Source organism: Schistocerca cancellata, chromosome 1 (genome assembly GCF_023864275.1).
Source record: "Schistocerca cancellata isolate TAMUIC-IGC-003103 chromosome 1, iqSchCanc2.1, whole genome shotgun sequence".
NCBI classification, from domain to species: domain Eukaryota; kingdom Metazoa; phylum Arthropoda; class Insecta; order Orthoptera; family Acrididae; genus Schistocerca; species Schistocerca cancellata.
The window spans coordinates 387,999,462-388,025,595 of NC_064626.1; the positions used below are offsets into that span (position 1 = coordinate 387,999,462).

Genomic DNA, 26,134 nt, shown 5'->3' on the forward strand with positions numbered 1-26,134 from the left:
TGTTGCGTGGTCTGTTTCATCTTGATTCCCGTCACTTGTTTGTTTTGAGGTCTCATCTTTAGTCTCATTCATTTCTGGCCACAGTTTGTATCAAGAATTTTCAAGCATTTATGCAGACATTTCATCCCAAACTTTGGCAATTGTATAAATAACATTTTTTACATTTATTTGTTTCATCAGTTGAACCAAGCTGTTGCCTTCTTGTGTCCTCTCCAAAACTGATCAGAGTATTTTTGACAATATCGCTTCAGCCACTCAATGAGCTCCTGGTCCATGGGCTGGATTAGACATGTTATGTAGGGAGCAAGAAATACAGCTTTTATTTCACCTTTTGAAGTTCTTCTTCAGATGGATGAGATGTCGCATTGTCAAGTATCAATATGGCACGTTTAGAGAGTCCCCCCCCCCCCCCCCCCCAAGGTATTTTGCATGGCAGCGACTAATTGGTCATTAAACCATTTGTTAAAGAGATTGGATTTCCACAAACATTGGCCATCTTCTGACTGCCATTAGCAGTACTACAGACAACAATAGTAATTCTATCTTTGGCAAGTTTTGTACCTGTTATAGACTGACTCTGCATTGCAAGAATTCCTGTACAGAGCATTTTGTAGTTCAAGAGACTGATCAATGTTATATGCCTGATCAGGCATCAGTCAAGCTTTTTGACTAAGCTTTCAAATTTCAGAATAAATTCACTGGCAGCTGTTTCATCAGCACACACAGCTTATCACCCAAAATAATTACATTTTGAATGCTGTGTCATTTGTTTCACTCACTGTGAACTTTCCATTTTCACATAATTTTTCATACAAAATCAGTGCCTTTTTTTAAATGACTGGTCCACTCAACAGAGATCCTTTTCTCCTGTCCTGCTCAAACCACACACACAAAACAATGTCTAGAATTCTTCAAAACATTGCATATTCTCAGTCCTTTCACATCATCAATTGTCATTGTATGGCTTTCAAGAGTTTTCAATGAAAATAATCAATTATTGGTAACATAAAGTAAATGGATAGATAAAAAATCTGCTCACCTAGGGGTAGCAGGCGAATACACACACACAAAAGGCTTTTGGAGCCAGTGGCACCTTCTTCTGGCAGAAGAGTTGAAAGGGAAGCAAGATGGGTGAAGGAAAAGGACTGCAGAGATTTAGGGAAAGAGGTACAGTTCACAAAAGTCACCCAGAACCCTGGGTCAGGGGAGACTTACCACACAAGATGAGAAGGAAAGACTGATTCACTCTTTCTTTCCTTCTCATCCTGTCCAATAAGTCTCACCTGACCTGGCTTCTGTGTGACTTTTCTGAACCATACCCCTTTCCCTGAACCTCTCCAGTCCTTTTGCTTCAACCCTCTTCCTTCCCCTTGAACTCTTCTGCCAGGAGGAGGAGGAGGAGGAGGAGGAGGAGGAGGAGCAGTGAGCAAGCGTGCATAAACAGAGCTTGGATGGCATGTACAGGTATAGCTGCCCATGCAACTTCAACACGATACCACAGTTCATCCAGAGTAGTGACTGGCGTATTGTGAGGAGCCAGTTGCTCGGCCACTATTGACCAGACATTTTCAATTGGTGAGAGATCTGGAGAATGTGCTGGCCAGGGCAGCAGTCGAACATTTTCTGTATCCAGAAAGGTCTGTACAGGATCTGCAACATGCAGTCGTGCATTATCCTGCTGAAGTGTAGGGTTTCGCAGGGATCGAATGAAGGGTAGAGCCACGGGTTGTAACACATCTGAAATGTAACGCCCACTGTTCAAAGTGCCATCAGCAAACAAGAGGTGACCGAAACGTGTAACCAATGGCACCCCATACCATCACGCCGGGTGATACACCAGTATGGCGATGACGAATACACGCTTCCAATGTGCGTTCACCGCGATGTCGCTGAAAAAGAATGCAGCCATCATGATACTATAAACAGAACCTGGATTCATAGGAAAAAATGACGTTTTGCCATTCGTGCACCAAGTTTTGTCGTTGAGTACATCATCGCAGGCACTCCTGTCTGTGATGCAGCGTCAAGAGTAACCGCAGCCATGGTCTCCGAGCTGATAGTCCATGCTGCTGCAAACGTCGTCGAACTGTTCGTGCAGATGGTTGTTGCCTTGCAAACATTCCCATCTGTTGACTCAGGGATCGAGACGTGGCTGCACGATCCCTTACATCGATGCAGATAAGATTTCTGTCATCTGAACTGCTAGTGACACGAGGCCGGCTTTCTGTATTACCCTCCTGAACCCACCGATTCCATATTCTGCTAACAGTCATTGGATCTCAACCAACACGAGCAGCAATGTCGCGATACGATAAACCGCATTCACGATAGGCTACAATCTGACCTTCATCAACGTCGGAAACGTGATGGTATGCATTTCTCCTCCTTACGTGAGGCATCACAACAACGTTTCACCAGGCAACGCCGGTCAACTGCAGTTTTTGTATGAGCAATCGGAGTGATCCTCTCTGAAACTGGTGCAGTAATGCAGTTGTACACAGGAGTACCTGTGTGCAATGGTTGTTTGTAATATCCACAAGTGGATACGTGTCTACACCTAGACAAGATGGCCATATTTCACACACTTTAAACATTTCATGGCAGGTGGCACACAGAGTTTTCCATCACAACTGTAAACCATAATCTCAACTTTATCTAGTAAAGTGACCCACAAATGCTTCAGTGTCTACTTTGTTTACCTGAAGCCTTCCCCCCCCCCCCCCCCCCCCCCACACCACCCAAATGGACTGGATATGATGTTGGGAACTTAATGACCTACCCTGCAGTCATTACTGCTGAAAATTTTTGAAGATAAAGTGGAGGTCCAAGCCAGTATGCATGCCATTTGTAGATAAACCAAAAGGCATGTAGGATTTAACAGAAACAGTACAACTGAGTAGCTGAAAGTGGAAATCAAAAGAATGACTGAGTTAACATCAAACAGGGCATCCACTGGAGGTTAAACCAAAGGGAAATAGTCAGAAAAGAAATGCTGCAATGACTTGGGGCCCCAAGCTCACCTCATAAGTACCCATAAATGAGTTGTGAGCCATAGAGAGAGAGGGGGGGAGAGGAGTAAAAGATGGGCAATGGCATCAAAGGAGACAATCAAGATTTTTAAAAAAATGAAGTCTGCACCCATTTTCAATTTGCAAGAATAGCAGAAACTTTTGAAGAAAAATATATTTTAAGTGAGAATAAGTGTGAACAATTTTTGTACAAAAGTGCTAATACCTATAATTTCCTATATTACTTTTCTTTATTACTTTACATTGGTGCTTGCTGCAGGTGCTAAATATTACTGAAGTATGTACTTCAGTAACTGGAGAAAAAGTAAGATAGGACTGAAGATGCCATAGTGATGTAGCTATTAGAGGCTGAGCACAGCTAGCAGAAACTGAGCACAAATTCAGATTAGGGAAGGATATGGTAGGAAATAGGCCATATTTGTTTTACAGACATCACTCAGCATTTAAGAAAACAATATAAAACTTAATCTGACTGATCAGATGAAGATGGAGATTCCGTTGCCCTTCAGTAATTGGAAGCCAGCAACTGAAGTTGAATTTTCGAACAAAATCAATAAGCATGTTCCACATAACTGAATGCAACATTGTGGACCATTATGTTGTTTATATTATTAGTCTTATGACTATAATTTTCATTTATCATTGATGTGCAACTGATAACATAAAACTATGCAAGCAGATGACTAAGAACAACAATGAGGGATAGATAGATGACAGGTACACACTGCGACATGTAGAATAACAGCCACGTCCAAGCACAACAAAATCATTTACGTGGTGGTAGCAATAATGAGGAGCTGTATTTAGCACAAATCAATTTCATCTTAAATTAATGACCAAGTTTTTCCTACTACATTATAAACTGACAATTTTTAAACGATTTTTTGAGACTAATTGTTGCAGAATCTACCAATTGTGATTCTAGCATTTACCTTATTAATTTAAATGTTCTATAGGTCTTTTTACACAACAGATTGACTATTGAAAGTGCTTACCTAACTCATGTATAATACTTGACAATGTACTTTCATTCTTCTGATACTTTATTTCTTCGCTGCTAAAACAAATGAAAAAGAAACGTAGGTTAGTGGTTTTACAGGTGTAAATAAGGTAAGTGTTGCGTAAGTCTGGATCACACAAACCTCTTTAGTTTTGTCACTGCCTGAAGTAATACCAGTGATTTCAGTGCTGAAGCCAGCATATCTAATGAGAGAGAATAAGGGTGGCTAATTTCTCCTCTGAGTAGAAGTTCCTCCAGTTCCTTCTGAGCTTGTTGTAATAGCACTTTTTCTGTGCAGGGAACTGCAGCATGCTTGAAAACAGGAGTACATCTATTAATCACCGACAGTGACACCGTATGGTGAAGCACAACCATAGATAAAAATTTACTGTGCAGAAAAACTGAAAGTACATATCACACACCTAAGTATCCATCTGATCAAATATCACAAACATTGAATTGCCTTCCTTATTTTTTACAGGAACATTTCTTTAGCTTTTTAGCTGAAAATTTTACTGACTGTAATTGTCTGACAATTTTATCTCATGGGAATTTAACACCACTACTACTTCTAGTAAAAATACAAACCTCACAACTAAAAAGTTTACCTATCAAAATATTCACTAATTATCATTCACAGGCAAATATCTGCAACATAGTCACACTCAGAATAAATTCTAAAACACATATATTCAGAAGTCTAAATACATCATATATTTAGAGATAGTACTGAAAAAATACTTTTATTTTTTCAAAATAGATAGAGATAATGAAAGATTAAAAACACTCAGTGAACTAACCTTCCGCACAACATGAAAAAATACGAAATACCCTTCAAGGAAAGGTTGCAGTAAATTGCAGAAGATCTCTCTCAGTTTACGATGATTACCCAGTGCGAAGTTTTCTAATGACGATGTCTCAATAATATTCAGAAGATCTAGTTGTTTCAATGCTTCTTCAAATTCCTGAAAAACAGGCATTTAAATCATATGGTAAGGAAAGTCCCGACCGAATGTCAATAATTTAAGAGTAAGGGAGACAACTTACCGAATAGCAGAAGTATTGAGTCATCGACAGGGTGCCACCCCTCCTCCCTGGTCCCCACAAGTGCACCCCCCCCCCCCCCAGAGTCATAGCGTTACGGAGATGTTTAACAAACTCCAGTGGCAGACTCTGCAAGAGAGGCGCTCTGCATCGCGGTGTAGCTTGCTCGCCAGATTTCGAGAGGGTGCGTTTCTGGATGAGGTATCGAATATATTGCTTCCCCCTACTTATACCTCCCGAGGAGATCACGAATGTAAAATTAGAGAGATTAGAGCGCGCACAGAGGCTTTCAGACAGTCGTTCTTCCCGCGAACCATACGCGACTGGAACAGGAAAGGGAGGTAATGACAGTGGCACGTAAAGTGCCCTCCGCCACACACCCTTGGGTGGCTTGCGGAGTATAAATGTAGATGAAATGTAGATGTAGAAGGGTAGCTGCTCAGTGGGGGATGTGAAACGTGTGAAGGAGAGAGAACAGGTGCAACAGATAGGAATGTGGCACAAGAGCCAAGGAGTTCATACAGTGCACAATGATGATGCTGTGGAGGAGTGGATTTGGGGGTAAAGTTGTCCATCCAGTGGTGCAATGTGTTGATAAGCACCACATGCTTGAGTTCAACGGCTGCATCACCACCCATGCCAGCTAGGTCTGCCTTCAACAACAACTTTTCTAACCTACATAGATGAGAGTTATCTTTGCAAAACATCCTTCATTCCTGTGGACCTCCTGGATTTCATCTTTGCTAAGTAACTGCACCCACACCTGCTACCCAAGTCTCCTCTTCCTCTGTCCTGTTACCTCCTCAGAATCCTATCCAACAAGTCATCAGCAGCTTGTGCCACACAAACTCCACCAGCTTTGGTACCCGTGTGCTGCATTTCTATCCCGCACACCTGCTGCTTCCTTCCAGATCATCAGCCACCTGTTCCCACCCCTCTTCCCACTTACCGACTATTTTCTACCTCTACCCACACACATGAGAACCCCAGCCCCAGTGCAGCTGCCAGCACAATGTAGGTGCACATATGTTTGTGTACTCTAGTTTATCAAAGGACTGGTCCAAAACCTAGGAAAGTTTCCATTACTTTTTTTTGTGTGCCTGTTGATGACTCAACTCTTGTACTACTGTTTTTCTTCCCGACATTTAAACCCAATTATTGGTACTCTTTCTTTTTAGAAGTTTCACTGTTGAGTCATAAAGAAAAAGAAACAAAGAAAAATCTGTTGAAATTATCTACACAGGAGGCTATATCACTCTAAAGTCTTAACAGATACACGTAATACTGAATATCATCTAGAACGCTAGTCTATGGCAACTTTGTTTACAAGCTAAGTTAATATAGAATATGTATGACCTACTTTTTACAGTAACATTATACAGTCCTTTAAATTGTCTTTACAATGAGCATATACAGATATGAGATTATTAGAAGAAGCAACTGTGCATTTTGCATTACTGAGAGAACAGTGACCAACAACTGACAGTCTGTTAATGTTTTAAATAATTCTATATGAATCAAAAACAGGCCAAAATCCAATGAAAATTATTAACATGTACAGTATCAAGTATGTGGTATCAGAATATAATTCTGATTCACTGTCAGTGTACAAGAAAAGTGTGAAAGCTATCTCCTGCCATATCCCTGAACACACAATTATTCCTGGGACAGCCTGTTTATATTCAACAATGACCACACGAAACAGTAGTTAAGGATTGACTACATTGGAAGGGTTTCATATGGTTTTTAATTTTAATATGTCTGTCACAGGGAAGAAGGACATATGTTCACACTCATGCTTACGCGCGCGTGTGTGTGTGTGTGTGTGTGTGTGTGTGTGTGTGTGTGTGGGGGGGGGGGGGGGGCGGGGGGTGCTAATAATTATTGACAGACTCCCTCTTTTACTGTTAGATGCAATCTCTGTTTTTCAACAGCTTTAGGAACATGGAAGATATATTCTTGGGCTCTCACTGATGAGTTATGATTTGCTGAAAAGACACAGAGGCAGATATCTACTCGATCAAAGCAACAGGTAAAATGTGCATATGTTTGAGAAATGACAAAGTCAAAAAATGAGATTCAAAATTCAGAACTCAGCGTGGAACCAATTTTGAGAGGAGGAAAATGCCAATCTCTATATGGCGATTCTGATTTAGTTTTTGCTTGGTTACCTAAATCACCACCGATTTTCTTTCCATCCTTGCCCACCCAAGTAAGTGCTCAGTCTTTAATGGTTATAAAACCAACAGGCAATAAACTTACCTTTTCTTTCTCACAGAATATCAACAACGAGTTGCCTGTAATCATCAGATACAGGATGGAAACCAAGCTCAAAAGCAACCATAGAGTGCTAAAAATTAATATGTAAACTGCGGAAACAGGAGTAGCGCAGCAGGGAGAGGAGAGACAGAAACAACAGGAAAATTATAAGAAGACGTCGGTGGAGAGAGAGAGCGAGAGAGAGAGAGAGAGAGAGAGAGAGAGAGAGGGGGGGGGGGAGGGGGAGGAGGGCGGGAGAGGAGAGGGGGAAGGGAGGGAGGGAGAGAGGAGGGGGGAGCGGAGGTGAGACAGGGGAGGGAGAGGGGAGCAGGGGTGAGACAGGGGAGGGAGAGGGGGAGCAGGGGTGAGACAGGGGAGGGAGAGGGGGAGCAGGGGTGAGACAGGGGAGGGAGAGGGGAGGGAGGGAGAGGGGGGAGGGGAGAGGGGAGGGGGAGGGGAGAGGGGAGGGGAGGGAGAGAGGAGAGGAGGGGAGGGGAGGGAGAGAGGAGAGGAGGGGAGGGGAGGGAGAGAGGAGAGGAAGGGAGGGAGAGAGGGGGAGAGGGGAGGGGAGGGAGAGAGGAGAGGAGGGGAGGGAGAGAGGAGAGGAGGGGAGGGAGAGAGGGGGAGAGGGGAGGGGAGAAGGAGGAGAGGAGGGGAGGGAGAGAGGGGGAGAGGGGAGGGAGAGAGGGGGAGAGGGGAGGGGAGGGGGAGGGGAGGGGGAGGGGAGGGAGAGGGGAGAGGGGAGAGAGGAGGCGAGGGAGAGGGGGAGGGGAGGGGGAGGGGAGGGAGAGGGGAGAGAGGAGGGGAGGGAGAGGAGGGGAGGGAGAGAGGGGGAGAGAGGAGGGGAGGGAGAGGGGGGAGAGAGGAGGGGAGGGAGAGAGGGGGAGAGAGGAGGGGAGGGAGAGAGGGGGAGAGAGGAGGGGAGGGAGAGAGGGGGGAGAGGAGGGGAGGGAGAGAGGGGGAGAGAGGAGGGGAGGGAGAGAGGGGGAGAGAGGAGGGGAGGGAGAGAGGGGGAGAGAGGAGGGGAGGGAGAGAGGGGAGAGAGGAGGGGAGGGAGAGAGGGGGAGAGAGGAGGGGAGGGAGAGAGGGGGAGAGAGGAGGGGAGGGAGAGAGGGGGAGAGAGGAGGGGAGGGAGAGAGGGGAGAGAGGAGGGGAGGGAGAGAGGGGGAGAGAGGAGGGGAGGGAGAGAGGGGGAGAGAGGAGGGGAGGGAGAGAGGGGGGAGAGAGGAGGGGAGGGAGAGAGGGGAGAGAGGAGGGGAGGGAGAGAGGGGAGAGAGGAGGGGAGGGAGAGAGGGGAGAGAGGAGGGAGGGAGAGAGGGGGGGAGAGAGAGAGAGAGAGAGGATGCAAGGGGCAGCAGGGAAAGGTGGGAGAGAGGGGGAGGTGAGAGGGAGGGGGAGGTGAGAGGGAGCTGGAGGTGAGAGGGGAGCTGGAGGTGAGAGGGAGGCGGAAGTGAGAGGGAGGCAGAGGTGAGAGGGAGGCGGAGGTGAGAGGGAGGCGGAGGTGAGAGGGAGGCGGAGGTGAGAGAGAGGCGGAGGTGAGAGGGAGGCGGAGGTGAGAGGGAGCGCAGGTGAGAGTGACGGGGAGGTGAGAGTGACGGGGAGGTGAGAGTGACGGGGAGGTGAGAGTGACGGGGAGGTGAGAGTGACGGGGAGGTGAGAGTGACGGGGAGGTGAGAGTGACGGGGAGGTGAGAGTGACGGGGAGGTGAGAGTGAGGGGGAGGTGAGAGTGAGGGAGAGGGAGAGGCAGTAGGGGGAGGCAGGAGGAGAGGGGGATAGAGCACAGTGAGAGGGGGAGGCAGGAGGAGAGGGGGGATAGAGCACAGTGAGAGGGGGAGGCAGGAGGAGAGGGGGATTTAGGGGCAGGGGGAGTGGGGGCACAGAGAGACGGGGAGGGAGGGGGGAGGGAAGATGGAGATGGGAAGGGGGAGAGGGGAAGGGGTGAGGGGAAGGGTGAGGGGAAGGGGAGAGGGAGGGGGAGAGCGGAAGGGGGAAAGGGGTAGGGGTGAGGGGGAGAGGGGAAGGGGTGAGGGGAGAGGGGGAGGGGTGTGGGAGGGGGGTAAGAGGGGGAGAAGAGGGGGAAGGGGGAGGGGGAGAGGGGAGGGTTAAAAGGGTTTGGGAAGAGGGGAAGGGGGAGAGGGGGAAGGGGGAGAGGGGGAAGGAGGAGAGGGGGAAGGGAGAGAGGGGGAAGGGGGAGAGGGTGAAGGGGGAGAGGGGGAAGGGGAGAGGGGGAAGGCGGAGAGGGGGAAGGGGGAGAGGGGGGAAGGCGGAGAGGGGGAAGGGGGAGAGGGGGAAGGGGGAGAGGGGAGAGGGGAGATGGGGATGGGGAAGAGGGGGAAGGGAAGAGGGGGAGGAGAGGGGAGGGGAGGGGTTGGGGTGGTGGGAGGGGGAGGAGAGGGGAGGGGTTGGGATGGGGGGGAGGGGGAAGGGAAGAGGGGGAGGGGCGAGGAGAGGGGATGGAGGAGGAAAGGGGAGGGGGAGTGGCGGAGGGGAAGGAAGAGTGGTGGAGGGGGTGAAAGGTGGAGGTGGGTGAGAGGTGGAGGGGGTGAGACGTGGAGGGGGTGAGACGTGGAGGGGGTGAGACGTGGAGGGGGTGAGAGGTGGAGGGGGTGAGAGGTGGAGGGGGTGAGAGGTGGAGGGGGTGAGAGGTGGAGGGGGTGAGAGGTGGAGGGGGTGAGAGGTGGAGGGGGTGAGAGCTGGAGGGGGGTGAGAGCTGGAGGGGGTGAGAGCTGGAGGGGTGAGAGGAGGATAGAGTGTGAGAGAGGGGAATGCAAGGTGAGAGAGGGTGAGGATACAGGGCAAAAGAGGGTGAGGGGGATACAGGGCGAGAGAGGGTGAGGGGGATACAGGGCGAGAGAGGGTGGGGGGGATACAGGGCGAGAGAGGGGATAGGGGGAGAGAGAAGGGGAATAGGGGGAGAGAGAGAAGGGGATAGGGGGGAGAGAAAGGGGAGAGGGGGAGAGAGGGGGTACAGGGTGATAGAGGGGGTACAGGGGGATAGTGGGGGTACAGGAGGATAGAGGGGGTACAGGGGGATAGAGGGGGTACAGGGGGATAGAGGGGGTACAGGGGGATAGAGGGGGTACAGGGGGATAGAGGGGGTACAGGGGGATAGAGGGGGTACAGGGGAAGAGAAGTGAGGGGGTACAGGGGAAGAGAAGTGAGGGGAGGGGAAGAGCAGGGGAGATGGGGAGGGTGAGACGACGGGGGGAGATGGGGAGGGCGAGACGGCGGGGAGGGCGAGACGGCGGGGAGGGCGAGAGGGCGGGGAGGGGGAGAGGACGGGCAGGGGGAGAGGACGGGCAGGGGGAGAGGACGGGCAGGGGGAGAGGACGGGCAGGGGGAGAGGACGGGCAGGGGAGAGGACGGGCAGGGGGAGAGGACGGGCAGGGGGAGAGGACGGGCAGGGGAGAGGACGGGCAGGGGGAGAGGACGGGCAGGGGGAGAGGACGGGCAGGGGAGAGGACGGGCAGGGGGAGAGGACGGGCAGGGGGAGAGGACGGGCTGGGGGAGAGGACGGGCTGGGGGAGAGGACGGGCTGGGGGAGAGGACGGGCTGGGGGAGAGGACGGGCTGGGGGAGAGGACGGGCTGGGGGAGAGGACGGGCTGGGGGAGAGGACGGGCAGGGGGAGAGGACGGGCAGGGGGAGAGGACGGGCAGGGGGAGAGGACGGGAGGGGGAGAGGACGGGGAGGGGGAGAGGACGGGGAGGGGGAGAGGACGGGGAGGGGGAGAGGACGGGGAGGGGGAGAGGACGGGGAGGGGGAGAGGACGGGGAGGGGGAGAGGACGGGGAGGGGGAGAGGACGGGGAGGGGGAGAGGACGGGGAGGGGGAGAGGACGGGGAGGGGGAGAGGACGGGGAGGGGGAGAGGACGGGGAGGGGGAGAGGACGGGGAGGGGGAGAGGACGGGGAGGGGGAGAGGACGGGGAGGGGGAGAGGACGGGGAGAAAGGGGAGGGTGAGAAAGGGGAGGGGGGATGGGGTGGGGGTGAGGACAGGGGAGATGGGGTGGGGGTGAGGACAGGGGAGATGGGGTGGGGGTGAGGACGGGGGAGATGGGGTGGGGGTGAGGATGGTGGAGATGGGGAGGGGGACGATCTGAGAGGGGGAGAGGATTGGGGGAGGGGGAGAGGATTGGGGAGGGGGAAAGGATTGGGGGAGGGGGAAAGGATTGGGGGAGGGGGAAAGGATTGGGGGAGGGGGAAAGGATTGGGGGAGGGGGAGAGGATTGGTGGAGGGGGAGAGGATTGGGGGAGGGGGAGAGGATTGGGGGAGGGGGAGAGGATGGGGGGAGGGGGAGAGGATTGGGGGAGGGGGAGAGGATGGGGGGAGGGGGAGAGGATGGGGGAGAGGATGGGGGAGAGGATGGGGGGAGGGGGAGAGGATGGGGGCAGGGGGAGAGGATGGGGGAGGGGAGAGGATGGGGGAGGGTGATAGGATGGGGGAGGGGAGAGGATGGGGGGAGGGGGGGAGGATGGTTGTGATGGAGAGGGGGAGATAGGGAGGGGGAGAGAGGTGGAGGGGGAGAGAGGTGGAGGGGGAGAGAGGTGGAGGGGGAGAGAGGTGGAGGGGGAGAGAGGTGGAGGGGGAGAGAGGTGGAGGGGGAGAGGATGGGGGGATGGGGAGGTGGAAGATAGGGAGGGGGAGAGAGGGGGAGAGGATGGGGAGGCGGAGAGAGGGGGAGAGGATGGGGAGGCGGAGAGAGGGGGAGAGGGTGGGGAGGGGGATAGGGAGGGGAGAGGGTGGGGAGGGGGATAGGGAGGGGGAGATAGGGAAGGGGAGTGGGGTAGGGGGAGAGAGGGGGAGGGGAGATAAGGAAGAGTAGTGGGGGAGGGGGAGAGGATTGGGGAGATGGGGTGGGGGAGGGGGAGATAGGGAGGGGCAGAGGGTGGGGGGATGGGGATTGGGGAGATAGGGAGAGAGAGATTTTTAAATGAAGTAGAGAAATAATGAAGGTTGTGGAACAGAATAAATAAAGATGAAAGTTGGCCAAGAAACTACCACAAATGAAAATCAGACAGGTAGCAAAAGAAAAGTGGAGTGGCAATCATTATCTGTCTTGAAGATCTGGTGTTAGAAGTGTTCCCCAACTGGATCAAGCTTCGAAAACAAAATATTTGTTATGTTGGCAGTGCGTTTTATGTGCACAGATCTCTTCTCTGTTATATGTATTCTGAGCTATGTGCCTTTGTGTATGCCTTTGTATACTGCTGGGAACATATTAAACATAGTAAAATATATGTTCCTAAATATGATAATGCTTCTTCATCAACATTATTTTACTGTGAAAATACATTGCCAGAAGAAAAAAATTAGTGCACTCTTTAGAGGTTTGCAGTTCACACAAGATTTATTGTTTCAACAGTGCATATGGAAAACATGAAACAATTACATCTACAGATCAACAGCACAAGTGTTTCTGAGGTACCACACAATGACCCATGCTGAAACATACATATTAGAATAGGGTGTAGCTTCCTTGGGCAGATGCAGGCAATGACTCTGGCAGCCAGTTGATTGTACAGATAGTGAGTACTGTCCTGGGATATGTTATGCCATGCCTGCTTGACCTGTTCATGTAATTCTGTAAGAGTTGTTGGTTGACAAGCCACACGAGTCACTTCTCATCATATTATATCCCTCACTTGCTTGACTGAAGACAAGTCCAGAGATCATGCTGGCCAGGGAAGTTTATGTATGTCTCACAGAGCATATGAGAGCTTCACAGGCAGTGTGTGGATGAGTATTATCCTGTTGGAACAACACATCACCTTCCTGTTGCAAGAACACCAAAAGAACAGGTCTAACAACATTCCACACTCATTGAGTGTTGGTTAATGAGCCACCCAGAAACACCAAAGGTGAACAAGAGTTGTAGCTCATCACATCCAAGACCATAAGGTCAGGGATGGAGCCAGTGTGTCTTGGATGAATGCACTCTGTAAGACAGCACTCACCAGCTCTACATCACATGCGCAAACAACCATCACTTTGCATGTAGGCAGAATCTGCTTCAATCGTTGAATACAACAGTGCTTTCAAGTGCTCTGACCACACCAGTCAAGATGTGCACATCAATGCATTGGCATGTGTGGAAGAACACTAGAGCTGTGTGTGCCTGTTGTCCTATTGCTAATAACTGGTTAGCAACAATTTGTGTTGACATGTCCAGGCTCATAAGCTCTCTTATCTGTGCTGTGGCAGCTGTCCAATCTGCCACTGCTACCCTTATAATACCCCGATCCTGACACGTTTCTGTGCTGTGTGGACATCCAGAAACTCATCTACTGGTGAGAGAATGTTCACATAACCACTGACATCAGTAATATTGCACAACTGACACAGCACCTCCACCTTGTGTGGCAGTTCTCCAAAAGGACCATGTCGCCACTTCAAAGGCCACTGTTTGACTCCTTTTAAACTAGTAAAGCTGGCTGTAGGAAGCCCAACTGCATGTCTGTGGCATGGTTGTCCGCTTGCTTCAGTCCAGGGTTGCCACAGGTTTCCCCAAGTGAAATTCATTGATATTTCCCTAATTTCGAGACAAGTTTTAGCATTTTACCCTGACAAATTTAGGGATCTCAAGGGTAAATTATGATGTAAGTTGACAATCTGTCATTGTAGCTACAGTACAAAAAACAATAGTGCAAACAAATATCTAAAAAAACTTGCAAGCGGAAGGTATTTCCTGATGTGAGCAAAAATCTTAAGTACTAATATCAACATCCTTTGTAATGAACCATTTTTAGATGGAGAGGGCACCCCAAATGGCAAGTGTGTTTCATTAAGACCACTGATATTTTATTTCAATAACACAAAACACATTTGGTGATAAAAATATACATTTCCTTGGAGTCACATGACAGATTTAAAATACCTTCACTGAATTCAGAAATAACCTCAGAAGGGAGTAGGCCTCTTGAAAGATGTGTATAAGGCGGGGAAGAATTATGTAAACCAACACTTCAGGTGAGTGCCAATAAAATGTTGGTTCTATGTTCGTTATTGTTGGTTATTACCTACTGTGTTATATCCATTGTTTTACAGGTATTCTGTGATTTTTCTTTCAAATATATATGAGTGCATAGTGACACACTGACACAATTTTCTCCTCCTTATCGCCCACACTTTCTAACATACAAAGTACTTTTTATGTGCCAAAATACACTAGAACAAATAAAATGTCTCTAAAACATCACACCGTACAATGTTCTTGTGGTGAGACAGTAGCAATTCCTGAAATCTCCCATGGCCTCTGGCCTGCTAAGGAGCACCGCGCGAACATGGATAAACCATGAAAGTCCACTGCATCATGACACACAAAGACCCGGCCTGCGGGCAGATAGGTGGAACTAGATGTGATGGGCAGGGCCTACACATTAGTGGGAACCACATGGCTTCAGATCGGCAGATACCCACAGAAATGGTCTGTGGTTTTGGCTTGTTGTGGAAATCCACTGGGCCAGTTATTCATGAGCAACAGATAACATGTTGATGAAATGAAACCAGGGTGATCAACCCATGCAAAAGATAACTTGTTCAAATACTCTGAGAATCAATAATAATGAGGATAGGTAGCAACCCACCGCAATGATGATTGCTGAGCCGCAGACAGGCACTAAGAAAAGACAACCACACTCTCACAACTAAATATTCACCCATAGCTTTTGCCAGAAAACGAGAGTGCACACACACACACACACACACACACACACACACACACACACACACACACATTCACATAATCACTCAGACACAACCTATGCACACATGACCACTGTCTCTGGCCACTGCATTGAAAGTCTCTGAGAATCAGAGACAAACAAACCACTCCTCATGCCTGCCTAATCTCTCGTTGGCAGCTGCTAGGCTAGTGGCAAGAATTGGTGCCAGCACTGACTGCAAGCTGAAGGGAGTGGTAGGATGGGGAGAAGCAGTATTCATGAGAGAGTAGGGAAGCAGCGTATGCACTCAGCTGCACACAGCCAACGATGATGCACGACATCTCAGTAAAGAAACCGTTTCATCTGCTGAGACAAAAAATGAGATTTTTCCAGTGTTTTGTTTTTACAAATTTCCCTGACTTTTCTCTAACATGTTTGAAATTCCCTGATTTCCAGAACCTGTGGTGACCCTGTTCACACATCTGCACCACACTGAGCTCCTGGCTGTGAGCTGGTAGCTGTTCACTAACTATCTGTTGGTGGACAATGCTGAAACCTCTATCAGTACATCTACTAGCCCCACCGGTGGCATATGCCATCAGTGGATCAAGATTGACATCATCTTTCCAGGTGTACTATTTTTTCCTTTTTTTTCTGGCAGTGTATACACTGTAATCCAACAGTGTTATGGGTCCAGGAAGATTAAACTGAATAAGCCTTGAGTACTGAATGATGGAAAACTTAATACTGTTTGTAAGTGGTTTATAATTCATTATAATGTCATTAGGTAAATGGCCTCTGTCCCGACACCACAAACTGGGAAACTCACGGGTCAAGAGAATTATGCAGTGAGGACATTTACTGCAGAATATTATCTACATTTGGACAACCTTTGGTTATGTCACTCATGAAACCTTTAAGTCCATAGATTCATATTTCCAAAACAATGAATGTGAGGGAAAATCCAATGTAATTTGTCTAGTTCATCATAAATTATGTACATATAGCAAAGGCCAACATGGCAAAGGAAGTATGGGACAATCTAAGAGGAGCTTTTGAAGATGGAGGTTTAACTAGGAAACTGGGTTTGTTAAGAGAGCTTAGTGCCACACATTTAGATTAATGTAAAAAGTTGAGTATGTAAACAAAATCACCTCCAGCTCAAATCATCTAAGAAATATCAGAATCAACAGTTGCTGAAGAATGGATGGGTGTCTATTTACTAGTTGGACTACCCAATAAGTATTCCCCCATGATAACAGACTTGGAGAGTCCAGGGACACCTAATAGAAGTGATACCATAGAAGTCAAGATATTACAAGATGTTAAGAAAGTACAAAAATATCCTGTCCAGGACAAGGAAATGGCTTTATATTCAAAATACAAAAAGAATAAACATGTTCGAGTACATAAATGCCAAGGAATAGGACATTTCACATTGCAGTACACTGAAAAACTGAGTACACAAAAATAATCAAGTTTCAGATCTTCCAGAAAGGAAGGCAAGTAATCCATGCAATAAGCATAAAGCACTTACTGCATGTTATTCTCATGGTAAGACTGAAAGTAACAGCACTGATTGGTTCCTGGATTCTAGAGCTTCTATACGTATTACTAAAGATCGATCAGTTTTATATAACGTGTCTCCACAAGCAAACATTGGTGTTTCAACAGTGGATGGTTCTCAATTAAAATTTGAACTGGTTGGAAAGATAAACTTTAATTTGTACATTACAAGAGAATCACAAGATATTGCAACACATAATGTACACTATATGAAGACCGCTGCTATCAATTTGCTTTCAGTGAGTGAAATAGTGAATAAGGTTAACAAGGTAATTATTTACTTAAATGGTGCCGTGTGATAGCCAATGTAAGTAAAGAAAGGATATTTATAAATTAGATGTCCTACAAGTTGGAAATAGTTATCTAGTATATCCTACAAAAAAAATTTGTCTTTGAAGACTCAGACATCTTAATAGGAAAAGTATGGCCTTGTTAAAAGATATGGCAACAGGGGCAAAGGAAAATAATAACTGTAACTTACCTTCCAAAATTTGTATATAAGGAAAGCAAGCCAGATTACCATTTACAACAAGTAAAAATAGACCACCTGAGCTTTTGCAGTTGATACATACAGACATGTGAGGGCCTATGGAAGAAGAATCTATAGGAGGCAGCTGTTATTTCCTTACTTTGTTTGATGATTTTTCAAGATTTACCCATATTTGTACCATTAGAACCAAGGGCAAAGTGAGAGAAATATTTGCCAGTTTTCGCACCACGGTTGAAAGACAGACTGGTAAGAAGAGAAAAGTTATCAGATTAGACAATAGTATCAAATATCACAAACAGTTCAGGTGATAACTGAATGAATTTGGAATCCAACATCTAACTACAATTCACTATAGTAGAACAGGCTAACAGAACAATTGTAGGGAAAGCAAGGAGCATGTTAAAGGATGCAGGATACCAAAATGTTACAGGGCAGACACAACTGCAGTGTTATCTACATACATCTAGATAATACGTCCCCTACTAAAGCTGTACCAAAAAATACTTCATTTGAAGTTTGGACTGGAAAGAAACCTGACCTTGGTCATCTAAGAATTTTTGGATGTAAGACCATGGTACAGGTTCCCAACAATTTAGAAGAAAATGTGACCCCAAATCTGAAAAATATATTTATATTGGTTACAGATCCATAAATCCTAAAAACAAAAGAGTAATAACTAGTCAATATTTTTAAAATCTGGTGCAAACGAAACAAATGATTAAAGAGGATATGTAGATATTAATCCTGATGAAAATGTTCAAGAACATGCAAAAGCACCAGTAAATTTAGAAACCAAAGGACCTGCAGAAGTTGTTCAGGAGCAATCAGATAATTTCATTGAAGATGAAATGTAGAATGAGACCCCGGGAACTCCAGCAATGGAGGACGTACATTGATGGTGTTCATCACATACAATAATACTTAAGATGTGTCCATATTATGAAAAATATATGGCTGCTCAAAGATTGACTTCTTACAGTTGAAGAAGCCCTGACCAGCCTCAATGCAGACAAATGGAAGAAAGGTATAGAAAATAAATTACAGTCTTTTTCTAAAATTTATACTTATGAATGAGTTGATGCACCACAAGGATGGATACCATTACGAGTGAGGTAGGTCATTAAAAACCCAGAAGATGCAAAACCAAATTTTAAAGCTCCTTTGGTAATTAAAGGATGCTTTCAGACAGAGGGCAAAGAGTGAAAACAAATATTCTCACCTGTAGTGAAATATGCTTTTATAAAGATATCCCCTGCCCTTTGCTGGGGGAAAAACAATGGGTATTAAACCATCACGTGGAGGAAGAAATTTTTATGATTCTGCCAGAGGAAGCCAAGAAAACTCCTCAAGAAAATAATAAAACTTGGCTTCTGAAAAGGAGCATGTTTGACCTTAATCAGGGTGGATACTGTTGGAATCAGTGCTTGCATAAAGCATTAACAAGGATGAATATGAATCAGTCAACAGCTGATCATGATACATATCACAGAACAAATGATGAAACTATACTTTTGGTTATACTGGTTGACAATATTTTTATTTTGACAAAAAGTGAAAGTTTAACGAATAGTTTCAAGAGACAACTTCAATCTGAATTTTATGTGCATGATTTAGGTGAAGTGAAACAGTATATTGGTATGAAGATCACATGAAGTGATAATGGAGAAGAATTGTCAATTGACCAATCAATGTAGACTAGAATACTAGAAAAATATGACATGAATATTTGCAAGCCAGTTTCTGCATCTATGGAACAGGGTGTGAAGTTGTTAGTAGCAGGAAGATGATGTATAAAAAGCAAGTGCCTTATTTGGAGGCAGTAGGAGGTGTTTTATATTTAGCTCAAACTTACAGCTCAGATATTGCCTTTTTACAGTTTCTTCAGTTTTAATCTACAGTTCATAACCAATAGATTGTGGTCAGAGTTCACATCTGCCCCCTGGAAATGTCTTACAATTTAAAACCTGGTTCCTAAATCTCTGTCTTATCATTATATAATCTATCTGATACCTTTTAGTATCTCCAGAGTTCTTCCATGTATACAGCCTTCTTTCATGATTCCTGAACCAAGTGTTAGCTATGATAAAGTTATGCTCTGTGCAAAATTCTACCAGGCGGCTTCCTCTTTCATTTCTTACCCCCAATCCATATTCACCTACTATGTTTCCTTCTCTCCCTTTTCCTACTCTTGAATTCCAGTCACCCACGACTATTGAATTTTCGTTTCCCTTCACTACCTGAATAATTTCTTTTATCTCATCATACATTTCATAAATTTCTTCATCATCTGCAGAGAGAGTTGGCATATAAACTTGTCCTACTGTAGTTGGCGTGGGCTTCGTGTCTATCTTGGCCACAATAATGCGTTCACTATGCTGTTTGTAGTAGCTTTCCCATACTCCTATTTTTTTATTCATTATTAAACCTAATCCTGCACTACCCCTATTTGATTTTGTATTTATAACCCTGTATTCACATGACCAGAAGTCTTGTTCCTCCTGCCACACCACCGAGCGAGGTGGCGCAGTGGTTAGACACTGGACTCGCATTCGGGAGGACGACGGTTCAATCCCGCGTCCGGCCATCCTGATTTAGGTTTTCCGTGATTTCCCTAAATCGCTCCAGGCAAATGCCGGGATGGTTCCTTTCAAAGGGCACGGCCGACTTCCTTCCCCATCCTTCCCTAATCTGATGAGACCGATGACCTCGCTGTCTGGTCTCCTTCCCCCAACAAACCAACCAACCTCCTGCCACCGAACTTCACTAATTCCCACTATATCTAACTTTAACCTATTCATTTCCCTTTTTAAATTTTCTAACCTACCTGCCCGATTAAGGGATCTGACATTCCACCCTCCGATCCGTAGAATGCCAGTTTTCTTTCTCCTGATAACAATGTCCTCTTGACTAGTCCCCGCCCGGAGTTCCGAATGGGGGACTATTTTACCTCCGGAATATTTTACCCAAGAGGACGCCATCATCATTTAATCATACAGTAAAGCTGCATGCCGTCGAGAAAAATTACGGCTGTAGTTTCCCCTTGCTTTCAGCCGTTCGCAGTACCAGAACAGCAAGGCCGTTTTGGTTAGTGTTACAAGGCCAGATCAGTCCATCATCCAGACTGTTGCCCCTGCAACTACTGAAAAGGCTGCTGCCCCTCTTCAGGAACCACACATTTGTCTGACCTCTCAACAGATACCCCTCCGTTGTGGTTGCACCTACGGTACAGCTACCTGTATCGTTGAGGCACGCAAGCCTCACCACAAACGGCAAGGTCCATGGTTCATGGGGGAGTTCCTGTCTTACAATACCTTAATCTGTAATCAACAGTTCCTTTTAAATATCTAAATTTCTTTTAACTGCAACACAATGGTTAATTTTAGGGCATTTGTAAAATTTGCTCTCAGTATTAGTAGGATGATGATGATGATGAAATGATGAGTACAACATAAACACCCAGTCCCCGGCAGAGAAAATCCTCAACCCGTCCGGGAATCGAACCCGGGACACTGTGATCTGCAGGCCGCAACACTAGCCCCTACACCATGAGCTGTGGACGTAGATCGGTGAAATGAACTGTGTAACAGACATCCTATTACAGGTAACTGTGTCAAGTTGTATGGCATTGTCTTTCACCATACAGGAAGTGCTCTACTTAAGGGCTGTCATAGGTGAAACTGAGCCACATACAATTACTGAGCTGACCAACAAGTTCTGTGACAACATGAGAGCAATCAAGTTAGTTCTGAACCAAATAATAAGTGTGTGATCCAAGCAAATTGATATTAGGTACCATTTTATTAGGTACCACCTAAAACAGAAGATATTACTATAAACTATTTGTATACGGAGAGAAATGCTTTCTAATTTACTCGCCAACTCTCTCAGTAAAGACAAATTCCAAAAATTGGTAACAAGGTTCTTGTGAGTACTTGAAAATATTAGTTCAAGGGGAGGTCTTGGGCTTTGGTGAACAAAATATTTGTTATCTTGGCAATGACTTCATGTGTACAGATCTCTTTGCCTGTTATACATACTCTTAGGTACCTATGCTAGATGTTCTGTGCTATACGCCTTTGCGTAGCGTGCTTCTGCATAGTGCAGGAACACATTAAATATAGTCAAATGCATGTTCCTAAATAGTGTTTTTTGTCAACATTATTTTGATATGCAAGTGCATAATTCAACAACTACAATGCATAGCGTACTCAGAAATAGAACATTCAATAATGTCCTTAAACATGTATCCTTACATATGTACAACTCCACACGAACACACCAACGGTAAAATCTGTCCAATACACCCAACCAATTCCACAGACTGCTCCTACCTTGCCATTAGCGAAAGTGTACGTCTATCAACTGAACTGCTAACTTTCTCCAGCATTTTAAATTGGTATGAGTCACACCAAGCTTTTGATGAAAACGAATGGCAACAGAGAAATTGTTTACAACAGACCATTGGTTTTGTAGCCTAAATAAAAGCTAGTGTTGTTAGTATCATTCTCATCCCCATACCTCATATTTGGAGCCACGAGTTTCTTCAGAAATAGAAACGAACCTGACATCATACAACTTTTACATCTGCTCTGCCTTTATTTTATGACACTCTGCTTCCCCATTATCCTCCACTCCATCCCTTCCCTCCTTTCTCATTTACATCCTCTGTTCACTGTCACTGCCTTTCTACACGTTCAATAATTTCTTTTCATTCTTTCTTTCTATTTCTTCATTTTCTGCCCACTTCCTCATTTTCTTTACCTTTTTTTCCATTTGAATTTGATGGTTTTCTTTGAGTCTAACACTTATCTTTATCAAACAATGGAAAATTCAGGATGGAATAACAAAATAGAGTGTGTGTGTGTGTGTGTGTGTGTGTGTGTGCGCGCGCGCGCGCGCGCGCGCGAGCGCGCGCCCGCTCGCTCGCATGTGCACACATATATGTGGATTATTACCAGTTCACAGTTATTGCCCTGGAATTCTAACCTCAAATGTGAACACACTATTATTTCTACATCTATATTCTGAACTGTAGATTAAAACTAAAGAAACTGCAAAAGCATAGGAATTTAAGGAGATGAGACTTGGATAAACTGAAAGAACCAAGAGATTGTAGAGCATTTCAGAGAGGGCATTAGGGAATGACTGACAAGAACAGGGGAAGGAAATACAACAGAAGAAGAATAGGTAGCTTTGAGAGATGAAATAGTGAAGGCAGAAGAGGATCACATAAGTAAAAACATGAGGACTGGTAGAAATCCTTGGGTAACGGAAGAGACATTGAATTTAACTGATGAAAGGAGAAAATATAAAAATGCAGTAAATGAAGCAGTTGAAAGCAAAATAAATGTCTAAAAAAATGAGATCGGCAGGAAGTGCAAAATGGCAAAGCAGGGCTGGCTAGAGGACGAATGTAAGGACGTAGAAGCATATATCACTAGGGGTAATATAGATACTGCCTACAGGAAAATTAAAGAGATCTATGGAGAAAAGAGAACCACATGTATGTACATCAAGAGTGCAGATGGAAAACCCATCCTAAACAAAGAAGGGAAAGCAGAAAGGTGGAAGGCGCATACAGAGAGTCTATACAAGGGTGATGTACTTGAGGACAATATTATGGAAATGGAAGACGATGTAGATGAAGATGAAATAGGAGATATGATACTGAGTGAAGAATTTGACAGGGCACTGAAAGACCCAACTCGAAACAAGGCCCCAGGAGTAGACAACATTCCATTACCACTATAGATAGCCATGGGACAGACAGTCATGACAAAACTCTTCCATCTGGTGAGCAAGATGTATGAGATAGGCGAAATACTGCCAGACTTCAAGAATATAATAATTCCAATCCCAAAGAAAGCAGGTGTTCACATGTGTGAAAATTACCGAACTATCAGTTTAACATGAATTCTTTACAGATGAACGGAAAAACTGGTGGATGTTGACCTCAGGGAAGATCAGTTTGAATTCTGTAGAAATGTTGTAACACGCGAGGCCTTACCGACCCTACGACTTATCCTAGAAGATAGGTTAAAGAAAGGCAAACCTATGTTTCTAGCATTTGTAGACTTAGAGAAAGCCTTTGACAATGTTGACTGGAATATTCTCTTTAAAATTCTGATGGTGGCAGGGTAAAATACAGGATAGAAGATGTAAATCAACAAAAGTGAAATGAGGATATGGAATGCAGTCGAATTAAATTAACTGAAGCTGAAGGTATTAAAATAGGAAATGAGACACTTAAAGTAGTAAATGAGTTTTGCTATTTCGGCAGCAAAACAACTGATGATGGTTGAAGTAGAGAGGATATAAAATGTAGACTGGCTATGGCAAGGAAAGTGTTTCTGAAGAAGAGAAATTTATTAACATCGAGTATAGATTTAAGTGTCAGGAACTCTTTTCTGAAAATATTTGTAGGGAGTGTATGTAAGTGAAACATGGAAGATAAACAGTCTATACAAGAAGATAAAAGAAGCTTTCGACATGTGGCGCTACAGAATAATGCTGAAGATTAGATTAGGAGGTACTGAACAAAACTGGGGAGAAGAGGAACTTGTGGTACAGCTTGACTAGAAGAAGGAATCGATTGGTAGGACACATTCTGAGGCATGAAGGGACCACCAATTTAGTACTGGAGGGAAGTGTGGATGGTAAAAATCGCAGACGCAGACCAAGAGATGAATACTCTAAGCAGATTCAGAAGGATGTAAGTTGCAATAGTTATTCAGAGATGAAGAGGCTTGCACAGAATAGAGTAGCATGGAGAGCTGCATCAAACCAGTCTCTGGACTGAAGACCACAACAACAACATTCTGGAAACCACCACGAAGTGCATGGTAATGGGTATTATTAGGGTTTCTTTCCATTCCATTCACATATGAAGTGCAGGAAGAATTATTATTTGAACGCCTCTGTGCATCCAGTTGTCATTCTAATCTTATCCTCGTGATCCCTACGTGAGCAATATGTACAGGTTGTAGTATATTCCTTGAGTGGTCATTTAAAGCCGGTTCTTCAAATTTTGTTAAAAGACTTTCTCAGTATAGTTTACATCATTCTTCAAGAGTCTTCCAATTCAGTTCCTTCAGTACCTCAGTCACTCTCTCCCATGGATTAAACAAACCTGTGACCATTTGTGCGCCCTTATCTGCATACGTTCAATATCCCCCATTAGTCCTATCTGTTACGGGTTCCACACACTCGAGCAATATTTTACAACCAGTCGCACAAGTGATTCGTAAACAATCTCCTTTGTAGACTGATTACACTTCCCCAGTATTCTACCAATAAGCTGAAGTCTGACACCTGCTTTATACACAACTGAGCCTATGTGAACATTCAATTTCCCATCTCTACAAAGTGTGACACAGAGGTATGAGTTGGCTGATTCCAACAGTAACTGAATGATATTATAGTCATAGGATACTATTTTTTTTTTCTTTTTGTGAAGTGCACAATTTTACATTTCAAAAATCTGACAAAATTTATGCAGTTTCTTTCAGACATACTTCATTAAAGATAATTGCATCATCTGCAAAAAAAAGCCTTATTTTACTATTAATATTGTCTGCATGGTCATTAATATACAACATGAACAACAAAGGTCCCAGCACACTTCCCTGGGGCACACCTGAAGTTACTTCTACATCTGACAATGACTCTACATCCAAGGTAACATGCATCCTCTCTACCAAAAGTCCTCAATCCAATCACAAATTTCACTTGATACCCCATATATGATCATACTTTTGACAAGAAGCACAGATTTTTAGAAATAAAGAAAGACTGTATCAACCTGCCTGCCTTGATGCACAGCTTTCAGTATGTAATATGAGAAAAGTGCATGCTGGGTTTCACGCAATCAATGTTTCTGGAATCCAAGCTGGTTGGCATAGAAGAGGTAATTCTGTTCAAGATACCTCATTATGTTTGAGCTCAGAATATGTTCTAATATTCTACAAGAAATCGATGTCAAGGATAATGGACATCAGTTTTGTGGATCCCTTCTACTAACCTTCTTGTCGACGGGCCTTACCTGTGCTTTTCTCCAAAAATTGAGGACAGATTTTTGTTCAAGGGACTAACTCAGCCACAAATTAAGTATATAATCTGATAGGGATTCCATCAGGCCCTGGAGCTTTGTTCAATTTTAATGGTTTCTGTTCCATTGTCAGAGCTTGAGTCAATCAACCTAGTGCTGGAACTACTTTTAATACCAACGATCAAACTCTGCCCTTCAACCTCTGATTCGAAAAAGTATACTGAGTAGTAGAGCAGTGTAATAACATGTCATGAGAAAAGGAAAAACACACACTGGGAATAAAGCCTAAAACATGTGCTAACATGTCTGGAATTAAAGTATAAATCAGTTTCAAACTTTCTGACTTGAGAATTCATTCATACAAGCAAAATATTGAACAGGGACACTTGATAAGGGGAGTAAACTGCATTGGACTATATAATATGGACACAAAGTGAGAGAAAGACAGTCCACTTCATCAAATGGAAATTATAAATTGTGTAGAACAGATGATATTTGAAAATACAAAACCAAACACTTACACGGAAAAACAAAAGAAGTCACATACAATGAAGGAGAGGAATGGGCTGGCGGTGGTGTGGAGGGGATTAGAACAGAGGAAGAGGTAAACAGGGAAGAAAGCTGTGTGAATGTAGATTAATCAATCGATGGATCAAGCTCAAGTGCAAAATGGAGAGGAGGGAGGTGGAAGCAATGGCTCACAGAGATGGTGGTAGGGGTTGGACAGGAGCTAGCAGAATTTGAGGCCAGGAGGACTGCAGGATCATAGGATGTGTCAAACACATTTCAATTAACACAGTTCAGACACACTTGTGGGATGGGTACATATGGCATGTGTAGTGCAGCAGCCACTGAAGTCTTAACATGTTGTTCACAATGGCATGTTCTGCCCTCTTCAATTACCGTTTCTTCTATTTCATTCAAACCTGATCCAACTAATCATTTAATCATGCTCACACATTATCTTTGTGATTTCCCTTACCCTGTGTTCTATCTTGTTCCCCACACACTTATCCACTTCACTTCATCAAGCGCCA

The 26,134-nt window shown here is 45.1% G+C and overlaps 1 protein-coding gene across 4 annotated transcripts in view; it reads right to left on the reverse strand.

Annotated features, from left to right (window-relative positions):
* The window catches only part of LOC126175377 (dihydroxyacetone phosphate acyltransferase), a 134,272-nt gene that overhangs the window by 32,598 nt on the left and 75,540 nt on the right, over nt 1-26,134 (reverse strand). For 3 of the 4 annotated variants that reach the window (XM_049922152.1, XM_049922168.1, XM_049922177.1), the window contains 3 exons: nt 4,830-4,994; nt 4,172-4,341; nt 4,025-4,086 (listed from right to left, as the gene is read on the reverse strand). In XM_049922152.1, coding sequence (XP_049778109.1) covers nt 4,025-4,086; nt 4,172-4,341; nt 4,830-4,994 — 397 coding nt within the window. The remainder of the gene's footprint in view (nt 1-4,024; nt 4,087-4,171; nt 4,342-4,829; nt 4,995-26,134) is intronic. The other variant, XM_049922159.1, reaches the window with a different exon arrangement.